Raw genomic sequence first — 21,683 nt, forward strand, 5'->3', positions numbered from 1 at the left:
GGTAAACTATCGCACCTGCTTGCCTTCAGACAAAGTATCGTGGCGAGAACAAAAATAAAAATAATAAATAAAATTATGTTAAAACATCATTACGAACAAAGCCAAAATAAGTAATAGTTAAAAAAATATATGAATGCTCTTAAAAACTAACCATGCAAATAAGCAAACAAGTGATAATTATTCCTAGGGTCTTATTCACAATAAAGCAGGTAAATCATCAAAATAACCTAAAAAGCATGAAATAATGTAAATTGAGGATCATGCAGTGTATGGCAAACACACAAATAGGTACTTCTTAAAAGTAATTAAAAGCTGTTATTTAAATGGTATCAGAAAACCTAATGTATTTATTGAACATAATGAGACTCCATAATAACTAATTAATTAAACTGTGTAGCAAGTGCGGAGGGCAGTAACTTGGGTTGTTGCTCTTGTGTTGACTCAGTCAAGCCGAAATGTAAAATATAATAATAAAAACCCTGTTTAAAGTGAATAAATACAGAAAAAGACATTTACACAAATAGTACCCTAGCAAACATAGTTGAAACTAGTGAAAACATATGTAGTTAAATGGCTTTTGTAAATCAATATCAAAATGAATTTCATGTATATTAACAGCAGTAAACTACAACTATAAAACTAGGTCACCATTACCTTGAACCTACATACCCAGTTGATTCATCTGAAATACTAAAAAATATTATTTCATAAGAATACTCTGCAAAACTGGCGAAGGCAGGAAGGCAAGGGTTTGCAACGCCACATTCGACATTACAGTTGGCCACAAGTAGAGGTGAGCCGATGCCGATTGCCGATTATTAAGATCGGCCGATTTTGGTCATTTTTGTCATTTGCATGATCGGCTTCATGCATGCCGATCCTTTTTGCCGATTACCGCTTTCTGAAGACAAAAAAAATCTCAACGTAACACAAAAGCGGCAACATATTTTTTGCTTCAGAACTGTTGCTTGACTTTTTTAAGTAACATTTACGTTTTTTACGTATTTTAATCTTTTCTGCAAAAAAATGAAGTAAAGTTATTCTTAAAAATTAAACATATATATGAAAAGTACGTGTGTTAAAAAAGAGTAAACAAAATCATATCAAACCATTTAATAAGTCATGCATAGGGGCCTGTTCTTTTCGCGATCGTGATTAAACAACGATAAACGCGAAATCACAGTAAATTACAGTTTTTACGCGAAATCGCCATAACACAGTGTTTTTACACGAAATCAGAGTGTTTTTAAGCAAAATTTAAATACTAGGTAAAAGACTAATCTCGTCACTGGTAAACAAACACCGCAACATGGCCGCCACTGAACATTAGTCATAATGCACTAAAGCAAACAAAAGCTTACACACGCTCACGTTATAATGTTAAACTCAAAAATATACTCTAAAAATATGTAAAACTACAGCGTTTATTTTCCTTTCCGGCATAATGTTTGGACAGACAGGCGAAGTTTTAAAGTCTACGCACACCGCTCGGGGCACTGACGTCAGCTTGGAACAGCGACACCCGATAAATACAAAAGCAAGCAGATGATTGGCCGAACGGTGGCGGTGTTTGGAACAGCCTTACGTGAGTGGCCATACCACGTCAGCCGGAGGCGCTGGCATATAGTTGGAACAGCGTCGTAATATCAAGCAGAAAGCATTTTAAATCGCGCCAAAAAGCGGAAAAATGTAAACAAACATTCATTTTCGAATGGTGTGATGATGGTTAGTTGGTAACAGTGTGTTATAGATTTTGTTAAAGGGATTAATAGATTTCCAGATTAGTTTATGGGAACAACTAATAATCAGTATCTAAATCAAAAGTTTGTCATATAAATATATGTAACCTATTTGTTTAGGGTATTCAGTAATGAGTAGGTTCAAGTAAAATTATTTAACTTAAATAATATTTAACTTAAGTAATTTGGAGCATATTTTACAACCAACTTAAATAAAAAAGCACTAATCGGTCAAAAAAATCGGCATGATCGGTACCACATTTCTGGCATCGGCATGATCGGCAAATGTGGTGAACGGCTCACCCCTAGCCACAAGGGTGCTTAGAAACACATTGCTATTATTTTGTCCTGTAGGTACATGACTGGGTCACACCATATGGCCATTCATTGGCTCATGGGTTGAAGGAACTCTGCCATGTAAAGGTTCTTACTCAGTGTCCTGTATGGCTAAGAAATTTCCTTGCACCAGGCAGTGGCTTTACTGTTGTTCTGGGCTTAGTGAAGCAGTTGGTTACACTGCTGGTTCATACTCCACTTGCATTTCATTGGCCTTAGGTGCTACCTGTAGTGAATCTTTCTTGCTGGAACCGACACTTCTGTCAGTTACCTGTACGGACCGTATATTTTGTATGATCCCCTAGTATTTGTGGCCCGATATGTCTATCCATACATCAGACAGCAGGATTGGAAACAGATACAATTCAATTGACTTGTGTGTGGCAGGCCATGTGACATAGATAGGGCCTGGAAAATTTCGGTGTTTTCAGTATGCAAAAAGCAGTACTTTCAAATTAGAAAAGCGGTGGTTTAAAGTCGGTATTTTCGTTATGCAATGGAAATTTTCCGGTACTTTAAATGTTGACTAAATTGTGCAGTTATTGAATTAAATAGTTTACATATTTAATAAACAATCCATGTATACTAGGAATAGACTAATATGCATAATAACAGCCAATTAAATCCAAAACAGTTACACAAAACAGACACGTTGCTATAGATGTTTGCAACTACAAATTTTCTTTTTTTTTCTGCTGCCGATGCCACATGCTTAGCCGAATTTAGGCGTTTGTCAATGGAATTTTTTGGGTTAAATGATACTTTAACCTTACGTGAGTATTAGTGATCAGCAAATACGTAGAATCCCGCGAGAATTCGGGCAATTTCCCCCCCCCCCCCCCCCTCCCCAAATATATCCAAATACATAAAAAAATCGTCTTTTTTCGCATAGATTTCATTATCAAATAGTCTATGGAGTAAAAAAAGACAACTTTTTAAAATTCATATTACACCTCGGACTTGCATACCCTGAACAATGGGTTCTGATAAATACTCGCGCTAAGTGAATTCGCGTCACCTGAGTTCGGCTATGCTAGCCGGCTGGTGGTTATTTTCGTTCAAAACGTGTCGAAGGAACTTGTGTGGATCAGGTAGAAAACATTCGGCTATAAACGAAAGATATAAGAACAATGCTATCCTGAAATGCTGTGACATGTTTTTGGAGTAGATAATCACAGCGACAGACCGACAGGATGCGCGGCCGCCCTTGCCGTCAACGATGTTTATTTTGACAGCTCAAGCAATTATCTTGTCCACGTCCCTTCACAGCATAAAAAAAAGAAAAAAAATAAGTTGGAATGCAGATGGAAAAGTAACTATGCAGTAAAATAAATATATTTACAACCCTGCTAAATTTTTCTATTCAATAAAATTCGAGGTATTAGTGATTTTTCAGCAGAAACTGCTGTGTGACTAATAAACAAATTGTTTCATAATAACTTAAACTTATAAAGTATTTATTAACGGCGAAGGACAGTCGTATAAGCCCATAAAAATATTTATTTTACCGAGAATGGACTATACAACCTGCCTTTTGTAGCACGCGGTGTGGGAGGGGAGGAGGATGCTGACAGTTTCTCACGCAGAAGTTTTAATAAGGGAGGGAATGTGTTGAAAAGTTAGTTGGAAAAGGGGGGGGGGGGGGGTTTACATGGTTTGTGGCTCTGGGAGGGATGAGCCTTGAAGAATTAGCAGGGGATGGGAGAGGTAAGCATCGCATCACGTCACGTATGACGTCAAGCCGCCGCTACCGCCAGCCTGGCCGGACGAGTTTCTTACGCTCTCGCAGAAGCTACCTCAGCGGCTTTTCCAGCAGCTTTTCGTGCGATAGTTGACGCGCCGAGCTCGGCTAGACACTGCCGCGTGGACAGTCTAGAGGGGTGGTATCTATTTTTAACTGTCTTTTGTATGTCTGCCTGCTTACAGTACAGCTCTCACCAAGATAAACGTGAACACATAGCGCCTAACAAAGTGTAACATACTTGTTTTTCAGCCGATTTTACTAAAATTTTCGACTTTCTCTGCTCAAATTTTTCACTGTTTCTCAAAAAACGGTCGTATAAACGGAATGGACGCATCAGAGGGGGGTCGCATCGGCGGGATTCTACTGTAATGGTACTTTTCGGGGATATATTCGCAGTGTAATATATAAATGTTGTGGTTTTCGCGAATGTACTTACTTTTCGCGTTTTCATGCAAAATTTGCGTGAATTTTCGCAAAATTCGCGATCGCAAAAAATTCCAGGCCCTAGACATAGATAAATGAGAATCAGTCTATCTCAGTCCCTGGACTGTGGTAAGGAGTGGTGTCTTGCTGGCAGCTAAATGAGTTGGCACAACTTACCAACTTACTAATTGGTGGCATATAATAATAATAATAATAATAATAATAATAATAATAATAATAATAATAATAATAATAATAATATTTCTACTGTTGGTAATTTTCAAACATTACTGTTTACACTATGTTCATTAGTAGTTCTTATGCTTGTAACATTATTTGAATTTTTTTTTTTTTTTTTAATTTCTGGATTGCTGTTATTGAAATATTTGGCATTGTTCCAGGGTTTCAGTGCAGATATTCAGGACTTTGAAGATAAGACATTGAGTGACTTGCAGAAGCAGGTCAATGTCCTGCTTAAAGACTGCTCTGATCCAGACAAAGAGAAGTTACAATCACTATTGAAAGGTTTGCTAGCCAATAAAGTCTTAAGTATAAGTTTAAATGTGTGTAATGTTAGCTATTACAATTTATCTTATTTTCTTCAAATAATTTAATAGTAATTTTAAATGTAGTACCTATTCTTAAAGCACCTATATCAATTTAAAGTTTGTAATATTTTTAAACACTAATCAGAGCTTTGTACATTTGATAACTGTTCATTAAAGATTATTTTTAGAATTAATTGCAACATTGAAGTCTATTCATATAGATATACAGTAATATGACTTATTAATAACTCTACCAAAAACTTTGTTTTTTTGGCACACTTTTGCTCCAAATATTCTGAAAATCAAGCATTACATGTAGATAAAATGATAAAGTAAAAAAAGAAAATTTTGGAATAAATAATATTATGTACTAATACATTTCACCTACACTTTTCACTCAAATTCACTTAGTAATGCATGCTGTGATCATGCTGTGTAAGTTTTCCAAATGTATGTTTTAAGGTAGTCATTTGCTTTGTAGTGAAGCCTAGTTCATTTAATAGCCTGCTTCTTATGGCTGCAAAAGATTTAGATAAAATTTTATATTACCGAAAAGATTTGTGTCGTAAATTAAGTCCCACAAGTAGAGCCAAGATTGAATGGTTTTATATTATAACCAATTTTGTGTGAAAATTTTCAGTTAGATGCTATTTTTTTTTATGAATGTTGTACTTGTAGGTAGTATTGTGCATAAATATATAAAATTACTCAAATTGTTGCCTATATTAAATGTTTTATGTTAAAAATAATAAAATACATTAATGGAACTACTTAACCTATATAACTGTATATGCCTGGTTTTAATATGCTTCTGGTGCTGGCATAGTTAGGAATTCAAATTTTACATTATGTGACTGTCTTAATATTTTAATATTATTATTAATATGAATAAAAAAATCAGTATGTGATGTAGAAAGCCGAATGTTTCTAGGTTAAGCCTTTAGCCACATCTGAATAGTATTACTGTCTTAAATTGTCTTAAACTCTTCATTTGTTAAAAGTTAATTTTTTTCTATCAATATTTTTTTTTACATTTTAATTTTTCCAGTATGTTTAGAAAAAACAAAAAAGCAATACACTTGATTCAAATTAATCATTTTTGTACATAGTACATAATTATTTATTATTAAAATAAGTCTAGAATAAAAACTTATGAATTTAATTTTACATTTTCATAGACAAAATTAGTAATTTGGGTGATTTTAATTGCCTTTAGTGTGTTTATTTGTATTTCTGTGTAATGTGTTGTATTGACTTCCATTTCTGTGTTATATCAGGTTTTTGCTATTCATCAAATATTTTGTGCATTTATCCATAAGACTTGCATTTGCATTAAAATATTTTTTTCAAATACCGAGTCAGTTTCATACTTGATTGTATGCCAGAAATATTTACAGCCACTTAAAATCAAAATTAATTAAAGGTTTATTTATACATCAGATAAAATTAAACTTTCTTTCATTGAGATACCATATTGGTGTTGTTTTCTACAATGAGATAACTAACACCAACAGCTAGGTTCCCTAACTGTTTTATTTTTAAAAAAAAATCTTCTAAAGGTAAAGGTAAAGGTTCGTATTTATGTTTCACACATGTATGTGAAAATACACCTTACCTTATAAAAAACATATGATTTTACATTTAAAAATGTATTTACTTTTTGTTCATAACTTCTTTTGTGCCATAAGCGAGCTCAATTATATACAAAAATAACATAAAAGTGGACAGAAGTAGTGGAAACAGTTATGTTATAGTAAGTCTACAGAACAAGTGGTTAAGATATTAAAAGCTATCATAAGTATCAATGATACATATTATTCAAGAATGAAAGTTTTGCTCTTCATTCAAACTCGACCCACGAAAATAGAAAATTGGTTTATTCGAAAGTGTTGATGGGCTAGATTGTATTATTGTATTGAAGTTCTGCGGTAGCCTCCCTACAAGTTTTGGTAAAGAATAGGGAAGGGTGGGGGGGGGGGGGGGAACCTCCCAAATGTGAAAATTAGACTTGGAATAATTTTCGCAGTCAAAATGGATTGTGGATTGTGCTTAGTTGTTGCATGTGCCTTCTATGGCATAGCAAGCACAGTAGGTATATCTTTTAAGATCCCCCTGCACGCCGTACCCTGCGGGCCGTCGCCTGGTGTAACTTATTCAATTACATACTTACTTAACATTTACCTTTCATAGTTAAATTTCAAGAGCGTTGTTCTATAGTAAAAAAAACTTTGCAGAGTTTTAAAAGGCAACCTTCTCTATCTCAGAATTTGACAGTTAAAGAATTTTATTTAATATACCTGGTAAACTATTGTTAAAGTTTATTTTTAGGAATTTGTAAATTAAATTTTAAGAATAATTTTATTTAAATTTACTTGTTGTATGCTGAAGTAAGGTGTTTAAAGATATTACCACAATATTAAAGTTTTCATCAAACAAATCAAAAAAACAGATGAAAATTGATGTTTGGTGAATTAGTGGCATGAAATATTTTATATAATTGATTTTTGTAATATTACTCTATTTATCAGCTTTTAGATTTACCTAACATTTCCAATCCACTTGATGGCTCTTCAATGCATTTCTTGGTAGGTCCACTTGCTGCAATACACTAACCAGAGTTATTGACTGGAACCAAAACAAGTGCCCCTGAATTTTTTCATTGCCAAAATCTTTGAATCATGGCTTGAAAGATAGTGATTATGTACTTTAATGTAAATTGCAGTAATGTAAAGTTTGGGCTAATTTTGCTTTTTCAGGTGTGGTCCATGAACACAAAGCACTAAAGATTGACACTGAAGAAAAATTGGCAGCACTGAAGGATCTTCTTGAAGGCCGTAAGCAGTTTGAGGCCGACATAGATGGCTGTAAGCAGTGGCTGAAAGAGGCAGAGGTGGCCACTTCAGCAGAAATACGTGCACCAAATGTGGAACTTCTTGAAGAGCAGCTGGCCAAGGTAAAACTCATCTACTTAATTGTTTTTTTACCCGTTATGTTAAAAACATTTTTGAAATATTAAATAGATTTGATTTGGTGTTGCTCTTACTAATTTACATCTTTGGTTACAATTAATTGTTATGATTCATGATTAACTAAACTGCCTTGCATATTTCTTGGCAATTTTTGGGTAGTATCAAGTGTTCCAATAAGAAAAGAACTATTCAAACTAAACAGTTACTGAATTTTTTATTATGTTGATTAATACCTACTCATTGTATCTTTGTTGCAAATTCATTAATGATCTAAAAGATACTTAAGTGTTTAAAGTATTTTCTGGAGTGGAAATACTTAATGTGATCATTTTGTTTGATTGAAGCATTAAATTTTAATTAGTCCAACGGTAGCAGATGCTGGTGTTCTTGGTGGTCCTGATTACTGACGTGTCACACTCATGTTGTGAAGGTTCTGAATTCGATCCCAACACACCTGCTTGACTCTAATTCATGTGATCTGAGTCAGTAATCAAGTGGTTTGGAGCCCACTATAATCTTGGAGGTCTATCGTAACACTTTATGACCTAAAACCCTATTTAAGAAGAAAAATAACAATGGCTGGTAATTTATATTTTAAATATCATTGTGACAAAAACTTACCGTATTTAATCGCATAATGTACGCCATCGCATAATGTCCGCACATGTCTTTTTAAATACTTGAAATGGATTTTTTAAAAATCCACATAATGTCCTCACCAGACAAAGCAACCTTGGCCACCCCTAAAAGGCACAGAAACGGGATGGAAATTTACCGACACTGTCAACAATTCTTTGACCTTGAGTTGTTCATTTCTCCGGAGCGGTCGCTGAGAGGGTTTGTAGCGTGGTGAAACCGTCCGGACTCAGAAATTCGCACTCTACTGCGCAGCTGCCTGCGACGTCACGCCAGTTGCAAGGGGATGGGCTATATATAGCACAAGCCAGTACACGTCCCACGCGCAGACGTGCGGACAGGTAGTAATTTTTAGTGTATGTAAATTTATCAACATGTTTATCTAACATCGCGTTTGCTGAGAGGCTTTAATTTTGTTTTCATGTAAGATATGATACGCAACGTAAAGAAAACATCAGCTGTAACAGAATGGACATACATAAATTACATGTCAGGAAGACAAGGCTCTGCTTTGTTTTTGTTAAAAATTCCTACTCAGCCTTTTCCACGCTCTGCACTCCTTCCCCCGCTTCAGTCAAGCAGGGCAGGAGGGGACTCGCATGCACAGACGTCTGCCAGTAACTTTTTTTATACACACAGTGGGCAAGGGACAGGGAGGGAGGCTCGCCGGCGCTGGCTAATGCAGACATTAGACATCTGCCCCGTGCCGTCAGTGGTCATCTCAATGAAGGATTAAAATAATATCTTCTCACGCAAAGCTTTTATTTTGTGTAGGCTGGCTGCGGCTTCTGAACGTAAGAGTGCACACGCGACTGAGAGAAGAAAAAAAAATTAGTGGCGTCTTCCACTAATCGCCGGCACCCAATTATCTCAACACCTGTCACATTTCTCAGGTCCGCTGCGGAGGGTCGCCAGTCACCAGCGCTCTGCGAAGTAGTGTGCCGCCGTTAATATTTTTCAACTGGGCCGAGGGAAGGGTGCCAATTTTACGAAGCAGCGATTTTACTAATGCAATCTGCGGAACCGTGAGCATACGTAAAATCAGGGTACTAGTAAACTAATTATGAGAGAACAATTTGTTTACTCTACACAAAACATGTAAAATTTTGAGGAAAAAAATTTTTTTTCGGACTCTACCTCATAATGTCCGCACCCCTTTTTTTTTTGGTCAAAAATGTAGCCAAATGACTGCGGACATTATGCGAGTAAATACGTTATGCATATATTATAATTGTGGTCAGTGGCTGTGAGTAATAGTTATGGACAAGTTTATATGGGGAATTGCAGTAAAACTGAAATAACACCGCAAAAAATTGCAATAACACATTTAACACTAAAATGCAAGTTAATATACCATTTAGCATGGGAAATAAACTATAAACATGAGATCAGTCAGCAATTTGATAAAACTTAAATAACAAAAAATGTAATCTTTTATTATGATAAATTCATTGAATGTAATTTATTTAGCAAGAACTTTGTACCAGAATAAATGACCTAAAGTGTTTGGAAAAAAATTTATATATATATATTTTTTAATCTTGCATCTCTTACATTTTATGTAATATGTTTTTACGTTAATGATGGCACATGTTTTAAACACAAAAAATTGCAGATTTATTTTATGTTTATGAGTAGTTCTGTTCTAGATATGCTTACTAAATTATTTTACCATAGAAGTGCATCAGGTGTCAATCCAAATGAGAATATTAGGTGCAATATGTATTAAGAAATATTTTAGTTTTATATTTGTTGAATAATCCACTATTTTTAATAATAAGAGATAATATATAAATAAAAACCATAACACCAATATCTTTTTTAAAAACAAATTGTCCTAAAAACAAAACAACCATAAAATATTGTCCCAAATAATAGTTAGTGACTTATTGTGAAAAGTATGTAACTATTTATCAATGACAGCTGGGAATCTCATTTCATTACTTACTCACAGTTGGGCTCATAATGATACAGAACTTCTGTTTGTTTACAAAAACTAAATTAAAATTGGTTGCAAACAAGCTATTTCTTGAAATCTGTATTCAGCATTCATAGACTCCGTATCTTCTATAGTAATAACAAATACTTGTTTGCCACACTAATATGTTCAGTTGTGAGCTGTGAGAGAGTACGCAACTAGCGCGGGGTGGGGGACCTGCTTGCAGTACGACAAGTTGAGCGAGGAAGCAGAGGGAATGAGAGACCAGCTGGATGGCGTCATGGAGCGAGGGAAGGCCGTCCTGCCGACGCTCAGCGAGGCGGACAAGCTGGAACTGTCGGAGCAGCTGAGTACCCTGAAGGACAAGCTCGCCAACATCACGGGGCTCATCAGGGACCGCTCAGACGCACTCAAAGGGCAGCTGAAGCAATACGTGGAAGCTGCGGCCAAGGTAGCCGAGAGCATCCAGTTCGTCACCAAGATCCAGAACGAGCTGAAGGAGTTGAACCACCCGATCGGCAGCAAGGTGGAGGACGTACACGGCATGCTGGCTCAGTACGAGGTGAGTGCTTTTTGCACCTTCGACAACTTTGGTGGTCTTCTGAACGTGATGTTACAAGTCATTTGTTGGTTTTTTTTTTTTTTGCTCTCTGATCATAATTTATTTAAGGTTTTTATATTAGTAGGCATTCATGCTTTGAATATGTATTTCATCTCACTTTTTGTAAGGAATTTCCATGTCTGTTTTCTCTTTTGACAAATTTACTAAACTAAAAATGTTAAAGCTGAACAAAAATTAATTTTCTTTGCATTATTAGACTTGGAACCTCATTGATAGCCTTGACTCACCTCCCCAGAGATTCATATTTCATTTACTGTAAATATAATATTTTTTTTTTCAATCTACAATATTTTAAAGATGAGACTTTAAATGATACTTAGGAAAAATATTAAATTATAAATACCTATAAGTTCATATTTTTAAACTAAAAAAGTAAATAAAACTGTAACACTGTTCTGACGTTGTCTGATGGTTGGTGAGAATGGCTGCAGGTAAATGCTGGGATTGTTGCAGAACATCCTGGAAGACCTGAAGGCCAACAAGCTGCGGCTGGGTGACGCCCAGCTGGGCAACATGGGCGAGCTACAGGGCATCGCTCAGCAACAGGACGACCTCATACGGGCCATCGAGGCCCAGATCGCGCGCCTGCGCCAGCTACTGCTGCTGCGCGAGCAGTTCATCGCACTGGTCACCGAGATCATGACCTTCATCACCAAGTACACCGAGGTGGTGCGCGACATCGAGCGCGGAGGCCACACCGTTCAGGAGAAGATCAAGAAGTACGATGATGTGAGTGACTCGGTGCTCGTACGAGTCGTACCAGGGGATGGTATTACGTGACCCTTACATAATAGTATATAAAATATTTGGAAGAAGATACCCATGAAAAAAACTCTTACATGTAATGGTCATCTAGGTCAGAAAATAGAGTCATAAAATCTTAACACTCAGTGGAGCAGGCTCATGTTTGTCCTATCCCGGGGGACCATGGCTTCTTGGAGAAAGGACGATTCAAGGCAGGGAAGCGCAAGTGAAATGGTGGCAATTGGTTCTATCGAAGAGCCTCATAGAATTTGCAGCATTCACTATTTCTCTCAATTACGATTAGTTTATTTGGTTTTCCTTTTACCCATGCTGGTATGAATGTGATGAGACGTGAGTGGTGTCTCCACTTTGGCTTCTTTCTGAGTCATAGGATTGTAATGTTCCACTTTTCAACTTTAGCAGATTGAATTGTTAAGTTGATGCTGGATACTGATTTTCCAAATTATGATACAACCCAGTGGTTCAAGCTGGCAATTCAGTGTTGTGTTTCATAGCATACTGAAAATTTTAAAAGTAAACTCATCAAAGAATGTGAGCCATTATGGAACCAGTATAAGGTGCAGCAGTTGTTCATGCTGCTGCATGTTCATGAGTTTGAGTCAGGTAGGAAATTTCCTGGTGATTGTGAGAACTACATTTGTAAGTAATGTTCTTATTTTTCTTAGCCAGCAGTGACGATTGAGAGCTTTTTTTGGGATGTAAAGTGATTAGCAGATAGTAATGTATGGCCAAAAGCTATAGTTTGAGTCAGAAAAATCTATTCCCATTGCTATGTAAATACATGGAATTTGGTGACATGCATGTGGTTCCAGATTAATAATTGGGTCCATATAAATGAAAACCCCCGCTCAGGCACCAGCTGACAGGGCGGGACGGTGATGTGGGAAACGGTGTGCGAGCAGGTGGTACTGAAGATCCAGGAGTGCGAGGCGACGCTGGCGTCGGCGACGGACAAGGGCCAGCAGATAGCGGCGGAGGGGTCGGCGGCAGACCGCAACAGCGTCACGGAGCAGCTGCAGTCCCTGAAGCAGTCCCTGCAGGCGCTGCGGCGCGCCGTGGAGAAGCAGCGAGAGCAGCACGAGATGACGGCCGCGGAGCACGGCAAGCTGGGCGCGGAGCTGGAGGCCGTGCTGGACTGGCTGCACGCCAACGAGGCGGCCGTGCGCTCGCGCCCGCTGCTGGCCCGAGACACGGCCAGCGTGGACCGCCAGCTGGACCGGCACCAGGTTAGCCGAACACACGGCGATGTTAACATTAGTGAGGGAAAGTTGGGGAATTTACTTTACATCCTGGACATGTCATGGAAATTCTCCAGTGGTAATAAATGAGGGGAGAATTTGAGGCTCTAGTCTTCCAATACCCAGGCTGTGAAAGAATTTTTTTCAGTTGGTGTTTTAGTGCAGTGTCGATTAATTTTTTAATATATCATTGTGGCCAGCTTTGGGAATGGTGGAGGCTGTATTTTCTTTATCTCTTTCAGAAAATTGCATAATAGGCAAATAATTAAATTTCATTTTTGATTTGTGTGGACAACCTACCGTAGTAGTGAATAACCTGAAAGTATTTATATTTCTTAGTTCACATACAGTTAGGGTTGTAGCAATCTAAGAAATAGAGTTTCATGTTTTCATGCCTTATGTAAAGAATAATTTTTGGTTAGTAGGCCCTAAAATAGTTTTTCTGTAAGGAATTAAATAAGTATCGTTATTAGCGTATTATAATTTTATATTTGGAAAAAACAATTATTTCAGTACTTTATTAAATTTCCAATTTAATACGTGGATATTTTTGATATTCAATACCTAAAGTTTCACAGAGTTAACAAACTTTTCATTTACAAAAAATATTAAAACACTGTTTATTAATTTAGCACACAGCCTGTGCATTTTCATTCATACTTAGAGATGGTGATTTTTCGTTTTCGCGAAATAGATGCGAAAATGTGCTAAATTATATTTTTTCCGCTATAAAACACGAAATCTAGACTATTCTGAGATAAATGCGAAATCAAGGTAAAAAACGTAGATTTGTCTTCACTCTACACAATTTATTTACCGATTGTAGTTCGTTTCAGTTCAGTATCAAAAGAAACCATCATTTTATGGCATATTCAGCATAAGTATCTTATTGTCACGTCATTCACAACACTATTGTTCGTAAATATTGAATGAAGAATGGCATTCACTGCCTCGCGATAGTAAACAAAGCAAAGAACAACTAGCTGGAAGAGTGTCCGTCATCTTGCAGAGTGGAAGTTTTTAGGCCACCATATTGCGACATCTCTGCTTCGCCGCGCTAACAATTGTAAGTCCCATTTTCTGGCTGTTTTTCATGTGAAAGCCACATTCTTGTGTAGTCTGTGGAAGGTGGTGTGTTTACAAATACAGTAAAACCCCTTATTTGCACTTTTCAAGGAACCCCAAGGAAAAAGTGTAAATTGCGGGAAAGTGTAAATTGTGGGAAAGCACTTTTATTGGCAGTTAATGCTAAATTTTAGCTTAAAAAAATGTATTAGCATTTACCAATTTTTAATTATTGTGTTTAAAGTACTAACAGGAATATTCAGTTCCTTGGCCAAAACCACTCGGGTACCCACATGCTTGTCAAACTTCTCAATAATTTTAATTTTATCTTCAATAGATAAAGTATTTCGTGGAACTTTATACCTATCCATCTTCAATCAAAATCTTGCCATAAATAATATTGTGAACGATAAAAAAACACGTGCTAACCAAAACGGACGTTGACTAATGTAAACAATGAAAGCCATCATAGATATGTACTGTACATAATGCAGCACTACTAAATATACGTACTGTGTATGAGCGCTTTCCGGTAGTATCGATAGCTCAGCGCTTCGGACTATGCTCTGCTACGAGAGTGCTCTATGACACCATAAATAAAACCGTTTGTGGTTCTGCTACGAAAGTTCTCTATGGCAGCAAAGATTAAAACGTTAGTAGAGGAGAGGCACCATAGAACTTGTCGATACATCAAAACGAAAGGTTACAGACAATAGGCGAACTACTTCAAACTTTTCACATCTATGACTAACGTGACGAGTATTTACATTTTTACCGTGTTTTGAAACGTACATTCCGGGTTTTTTGGTTACGTAGCGGTGTAATTTCAGGGAAAATGCAACACGAAAGTTAATGTACAATAAAACGGACCTACATAAAATGACGTTATTTGCGGGAAAACGTAAATAACGAGAACGTAAATACGAGGTTTTACTGTATGTGCATACTGGTGATCGTGTTGTATACTGTTATTTCTCGTGGTAAAAATGGGACGAAACGTAATTTCCATTCGCGATCGCATAAATGAATACAAAAGTGAACAGTTCTATGAAAGTGATACGAATGTTTTAATGCGCAATTTATGTAATCGCCGTCTGGAGTGTAAAAACAAAAGATGTTCTTGAAAACCACATTAAATCTGAGGGACATCAAGCTGCAAAAAAAAAGATTCACCGAGAAATTGGATGAAGTAAAAAATTTGGTAAAATGGCAAGCAACAGTTTCTGGCATGATCGAAAACCAAAAGAAGGCGAAAATTGAAAAAATTGAAAAAATCAGTTTCAATAACATTATTTGTGCACTCTACATCAACTATGGCCATGAACACGGCTAAAAAATATTTATTGTAATTTTAAGTATTCAATTTATTTCACTCATAAGTGCTAAAAAGTTGTTTGGAACCTGCCAAGATAGGCTATATTTGTAGTTGTGCTAGATCTTTATTTCTGTGGTTGTTAATAATATATATGTGTATTATTTAATGCTTTTTAAAAATATACTTTTCTTCGGTAATGTAAAATGAGAGAATTGGCTAAATCTTGTTTTTAAAAATGCTACATAATGCTATATGTTATTATTTTAAATGCTATAAATCACCATCTCTATTTATAATTGACTGTAAAATGCCTAAATTTTACCTAAAACCTTTGGCTGATACAATTTTTAGTGAAATTAACTATTAAGTAAAAACAGGTGAAATTTAAAAAAATAAAACATTTTTAGTTTTAAATTCATCAGAATTTATTAATAACTATCTTAATGTTACCGTACAATTGTGTAAAAAAAAAAAAAAAAACGACCACTTATTAGTGCAAGCGATAAAAAAAATTTATATAAATTTTTTTAAGATTAAAATTAATTGCATAACTACCATAGTAGAAATAATATAAAATTCTAAGAGACAGTTAAATGGTGGATCCATTAAGTTAAAAACATTAAAAATATCTTGCTGCATGGAATATAAGAAAATGTTTTTTTTTTTTTTTTTTTTTTTTTTTTTTTTTTTAAATATCGGCGGACTTATAAGATGTTATGTAGAATACATGTTTTGACTGTGGACTGATAACACCATCTTCCTGACGGAACGACTTACCGCGGCGGCGCGATAACAAAGACTGACTAGTTGCCGGCACTGCCAGCCAGTGGCGCTACCGCAGCCAGTAGCGCGGGATGTTCAAACACAGTCTTGATATAAGGAATATCTCAAAGTCCCAACATATTTACACAAATTTAAAAACATCACAAGTCCAAACATACACAAGTCCAAGCATAACCGCCCACCTTGAAACACTGTTTTCAAAATTCAACTGGTAGAGGGCAAAGTTTTACAGCAGGACGCTTGACCATCCCATTAGAGGTGCGGACAGTCGCAACACGAGGAATATTGTCATTTCCTGGATGCAGTTGAATGATGCGTCCTAAACGCCACTGCAAGGGGGGGATCCTGTCATCCTTGAGCAGCACTAGTTGATCTGGCACCATAGGTCTGTCTTGTCGAGACCACTTGCCACGCTGCTGCAGCGTGTGGAGGTAGTCTTGGTGCCAACGCTTCCAAAAGTCTTGGTGCAGACGTTCCACCAGCTGAAAACGCTGCAGACGGCCAATGGGGATGGCTTCCAAGGTGGGTTCAGGCAGCGTGACCAAGAGTTCAAGGGTTAGAAAATGGCCTGGAGTGAGAGCCTTCAGATCATTTGGATCTGAACTCAGTGGGCATAGTGGTCTTGAATTTAGGATTGCTTCCACTTGCACCAAGGCCGTGTACAGTTCCTCGTACGTCAGTACCTGCTCGCCAATAACTCGCCTGAGGTGTGTCTTGAAGGACTTCACCCCTGCCTCCCATAGCCCACCAAAGTGCGGGGCAGACGGGGGGTTGAAATGCCATGTCACTCCAAGTGGCTGCAGAGATTCTGTAACACCTTTCTGGTGTTCTGATGACGACAACAGCTGCTGTAATTCTTGCAAATGATTGCGAGCTCCGACAAAATTTGTCCCACAGTCACTATAAATGTCTGATGATCGGCCCCGGCGAGCAAGAAAGCGCTTGTAAGCTCCAATGAACACTTCAGTGGACAGATCTGATGCCAGTTCCACATGCACTGCCTTAGTTGTACAGCATACAAAGATGCACATGTAGGCCTTTAATAGGGTAGGTCGACGAATACGTGCCATTTTTATGGTGAAGGGACCGGCATAGTCCACTCCTGCCTTGGAAAAGGGCTTCACCTGTTGAACTCTCATGGCTGGGAGATCACCCATTAATGGGGCTTGAGTAGAGGGTCTAGCCTTGAAACATTTAAGGCAACGACCTAAACGACGACGTATTGCTTGCTTGTCTGCGATGATCCAGAAGGTTTCTATGAGAATGCCTTGCAGAGTTTGTAGTCCAGGGTGCTGGTTAAGTTCGTGGTAATGACTAATGATGAGGTCTGTGAATCGATGAGTTTTTGGCAACAGAATGGGATGTTTGTGCTCAAAGGGCAAACTAGACTGAGGCAATCGACCGCCCACCCTGACCGTTCCAGAGGGATCGAGGAATGGGACCAGTTTACGAAGCTGTGGGGATGTACACTTATCATTTTTTAGAGCTGTAATATCACCCTCAAAACCAATAGCTTGCACTCGTTTGACCCAAAACATCATTGCCCCTTTTATCTCATGAGTACCAATCTGACCTACTAACTTCGCCTGCTTGGCACGGCAGTTGTGAATGAATCGCAACACGTAGCACGTTACATGAAGCAGTCTTGACAGACGACTACATCGTTCCAGCAGTTGATCACACTGATGAGGTGTTACAACACTGATGAGAGTGAGGTTCCTTTTCTCTAGCACCACTGAATCAGGTGCCATGTCATCAAATGCTATTTGGACAGGCCACTGAGAGGGTTGATGTCTTAGCCACTGTGGACCACACCACCACAACGAGTGGTTCAGCAAGTCTACAGGAAGCAAGCCTTGAGAGGCACAGTCTGCTGGGTTGTCTTCGGAACGTACATGTCGCCACCAGGAGGTTTCAGTGCAGTCTTGAATTTCGCTTACTCTGTTTGCCACCACAAAAGTCTTCAACTGATGTGGCGCAGTATTGACCCAGGCCAGAACAACTTGGGAGTCAGTCCAGGCAGTTATGGACTGAAGCTTAATATGGTGTTTGTAAATTGCCAGAGTATGCTGCAGCAACCGAGCCAACACTAAAGCACCACATAACTCTAAACGAGGCAATGAAACTACCTTGACAGGTGCGACCTTTGACTTCGCAACCAAGAGATGTACTTTCACATCACCCTTACAACTCACACGCAGGTACACAACAGCTGCATAACCCTTCTCAGAGCTGTCACAGAATCCATGAAGTTCATAAGAGCAATCTGAACAGCCTTTGACATGTCTGGGAACTGTAAGGGACGACAAGTGTGGCAAGTCTTTACTGAAACATTCCCACACTCTTACAATATCAGGCGGTGGAACTGTATCCCAATCCAGTTTCTTCAGCCATAATTCCTGGATGAGGCTCTTCGCGAACATGGTCAAGGGTGTCAGGAAACCAAGAGGATCAAATACGCGAGCCAAATTAGACAAGATAGAACGTTTAGTTGGTGATTCAGAGCTAGCCTGGACATTGTACGAGTAGGTGTCCGAGAGTGGGTTCCATTGCAGCCCAAGTACCTTTACTATTACTTCACTGTCTTGGTCCATGGAGAATGGCCTTGGCAGTTGAACAGCATCGGGAGGGAGCCACTCCAGGAGCACAGGATTATTACTCATGAATTTGTGTAACATGAACCCACCTTTATCGAGAAGTGTCATGAGTTCTCGCTGAAGTTCCAAGGCTGCATCTACTGAGTCAGCTCCCGTCACAACATCATCCACATAGATATCTGACAAGAGTGTCCTTGAAGCAGTAGGAAACTGTTCCCGCTCATCAGCAGCAAGTTGATGCAGGGTGCGAATTGCTAAGTAAGGTGCTGAGGACACTCCATACGTCACGGTTTTCAGTCGATAATCTTCAACTGGTTCCGATTTATTGAACCGCCACACAATTCGTTGAAAATCTTGATGCTCTCTGTGCACCTATACCTATCTGCCTGTACATTTGCTTTATGTCAGCGGTAAACACCACTGGGTGAAGGCGGAAGTTACTTAGTACCTTAACAATGTCTTGCTGCAGCTTGGGTCCCGTGAGCAGTTCATCATTGAGAGATACTCCAGTTGAACCTTTGGCTGACGCATCGAAGACTACACGAAGTTTGGTGGTTGAACTGTCTGGCTTGATTATGCAGTGATGAGGAATGTAAAAGGAAGTAGAGCAATCAATCTGTGACTTTGGAACCTTTTCCATGTGGCCTGCCATCAAATAATCCTTCATGAAATCTGAATACATTCCATGAAGTGGAACATTGTCACTCAGTCGCCTCTCCAAACGCTCAAACCTGCTCAATGCAAGGGATCGAGAGGTTCCCAATTCGGGTTCAGGATTCCTGAACGGCAGGGCAACACTATACCGCCCCTCAGCACTTCTACAATGTGTTTTCTTAAACAGTTCTTCACATACAGTGTCATCTTGGGAGAGGTAGTGTGTGTGTGTGGAAATTCCTCCAGCTCCCAAAACCTTTTCATTACTTCCTCCAAGGGGGAAATGGTGGTCACCATGGATGTGACAAAGGTTGCAGTTCTACAAGATGCTGTCTCCACTTTTCCCATAAGGACCCATCCCAGTACTGAGTTGAGGGCCATGGGAGAGCCTTCTAACTTACCACCAGTCAATAATTGTGGAAACAAGTCGGCTCCAAGAAGCAAATCTACAGCACCAGGGATATCAAATGAGGGATCCGCTAGCTTGAGGTGAACAACAGACTGACGAGTGTCAGAAGGCAACTGAACACAGGGCAAGCTATTAGCAATTCGTGGAAGGATGAAGGCATCGAGAGCAAACCGAGGACTGTCTTCACCAACTGGACTAATTACCAAAGAAGTGTAAGACTTGGCAACATTCACTGGTGTATTGGATAAACCCTCTATCGGTAGGTGAGCATTTTTGCGAGGCAGACTCAAACACTGAAAACATCTTTCACTGATAAAACTGGCCTGGCTGGCAGAGTCTAGCAGGGCCCGAAACGTATGTGGGTTTCCACGCATATCATGAATCTGAACCTGGGCTGTCGACAACAGGACTGTTGACACTGAGTGCACAGCACTACAAGAGGTGACAGTGGATAATGTTGAGGTTGGATTTACATCGTGTACAGTCGACTGTCCCTCTGCAGAGTCGGGAGCAGCATCACCTTGTTCATCCTCACAAGTTTCGTCCTCAAAATGTAAAAGTGAATGATGACGCGAACCACAATGGCGACAAGATGAACCCACGAGGCAGTTTTTTGCTTGATGTGATGATCTAAGGCAGTTCAAATATAGTCTGTGTTGTCTGACTACAGAGTATCTCTCTGTTGGGCTAAGCTGATTGAATTTAGAGCACTTAAACAATGAGTGAGCACTGCTGCACATTTGGCAGGAGTGTGTCTCTGATTTGGCAAGGAAGGTATTTGCACTTTGGTATTTAGGCAGAACAGACTTACGAACAGGTGCAAAAGAGGGGAAATTTTTCTGCCGAGTGATCTGTGTTGTGGGTACCTTTCCCCTGGATGATATCACAGCCTCTTGAGCACAACAGTGCTTTTCCAGGTATTCGGTGAACTTGGCCAAGGATGGTAGGTCTTGACCGGTGAGTGTCATTTCCCACTGGGTTTGAAGTACCACATCTAATCTCTTGCAGAGAATAGGAAGCAATATTAAATCCCACTGACTGACTGGGACATCAAGTGCAGCCAATGCTGCCACATTTTCCTTGATAACCGTTAAAAGATGTCGAAGTGATGCTGGTGCATCAGCAGATGCAAAAGGTGCCTGCAGAAGGGCTTCAACATGAACAGATATGATTAAGCGTTTGTTGTCATACCGATCAGTGAGTAATTTCCAGGCTACTTTAAAATTCACGTCTGTGATTGTCAACGACTGAATCAACTGAAGTGGCTCATCACTTAGTGCGGTTTTGAGATACACTAGTCTCTCAACCTCAGTAAGGTTGGCATTCGTTGTCACAAGAGTGGTGAACAGGTTGGCAAAATTCATCCACTCCCTAGGGTTGCCATTGAAATGTGGCAGCACTATTTTTGGTAGAGCAACGTGAGAATTCCCGGATGAAATACTCTTTGTTTGCTCCTTTAAGTCTCTAGCCCTCTCTTCAATAGTGAAGGACTCCACGGCGGCCATCGCTGAATAATAGTAATTTTCAAATGATATTATGCGAGCTACATGGGCTTCAGGATCGAAACCCGTAGCTGGGTCCGCTGCAGCCTCCACAGCGAGATAGTCTGCATCACAACCAGTTTTCACTGAAGCAAGATCACGAGCCGTTGCAAGAAATAGGCCCCTTTTATTCGGGTCCCCCGCCGCAGTGTGTGCAAGGTCCGCCGCACGTTTAACCCGGTCTTCAGCAAGTCTAAGGCGCAATAACGCCGACCGAACGTCTGCCATGATGTACTGTTATTGTGTCAAAACACGTAATCTTTATTCATTGACACAAAGAACTGTGACGTCACGCAACGGACAAAGGCAACTGCGGGATACGGCGAACAAGGCAGCGACAGGACACTAAAGGACAAAGGC

The 21,683-nt window shown here is 38.9% G+C and overlaps 1 protein-coding gene across 4 annotated transcripts in view; it reads left to right on the plus strand.

Moving 5' to 3' along the window:
- Nucleotides 1-21,683, plus strand: part of LOC134531206 (muscle-specific protein 300 kDa) — a 602,384-nt gene that overhangs the window by 419,849 nt on the left and 160,852 nt on the right. For all 4 annotated transcript variants that reach the window (XM_063366862.1, XM_063366865.1, XM_063366863.1 and 1 more), the window contains exons 86-90: nt 4,644-4,767; nt 7,547-7,743; nt 10,561-10,896; nt 11,410-11,685; nt 12,624-12,947. In XM_063366862.1, the coding sequence (XP_063222932.1) occupies nt 4,644-4,767; nt 7,547-7,743; nt 10,561-10,896; nt 11,410-11,685; nt 12,624-12,947 (1,257 nt within the window). The remainder of the gene's footprint in view (nt 1-4,643; nt 4,768-7,546; nt 7,744-10,560; nt 10,897-11,409; nt 11,686-12,623; nt 12,948-21,683) is intronic.

This window comes from Bacillus rossius, chromosome 3, assembly GCF_032445375.1.
Source record: "Bacillus rossius redtenbacheri isolate Brsri chromosome 3, Brsri_v3, whole genome shotgun sequence".
NCBI lineage: Eukaryota > Metazoa > Arthropoda > Insecta > Phasmatodea > Bacillidae > Bacillus > Bacillus rossius.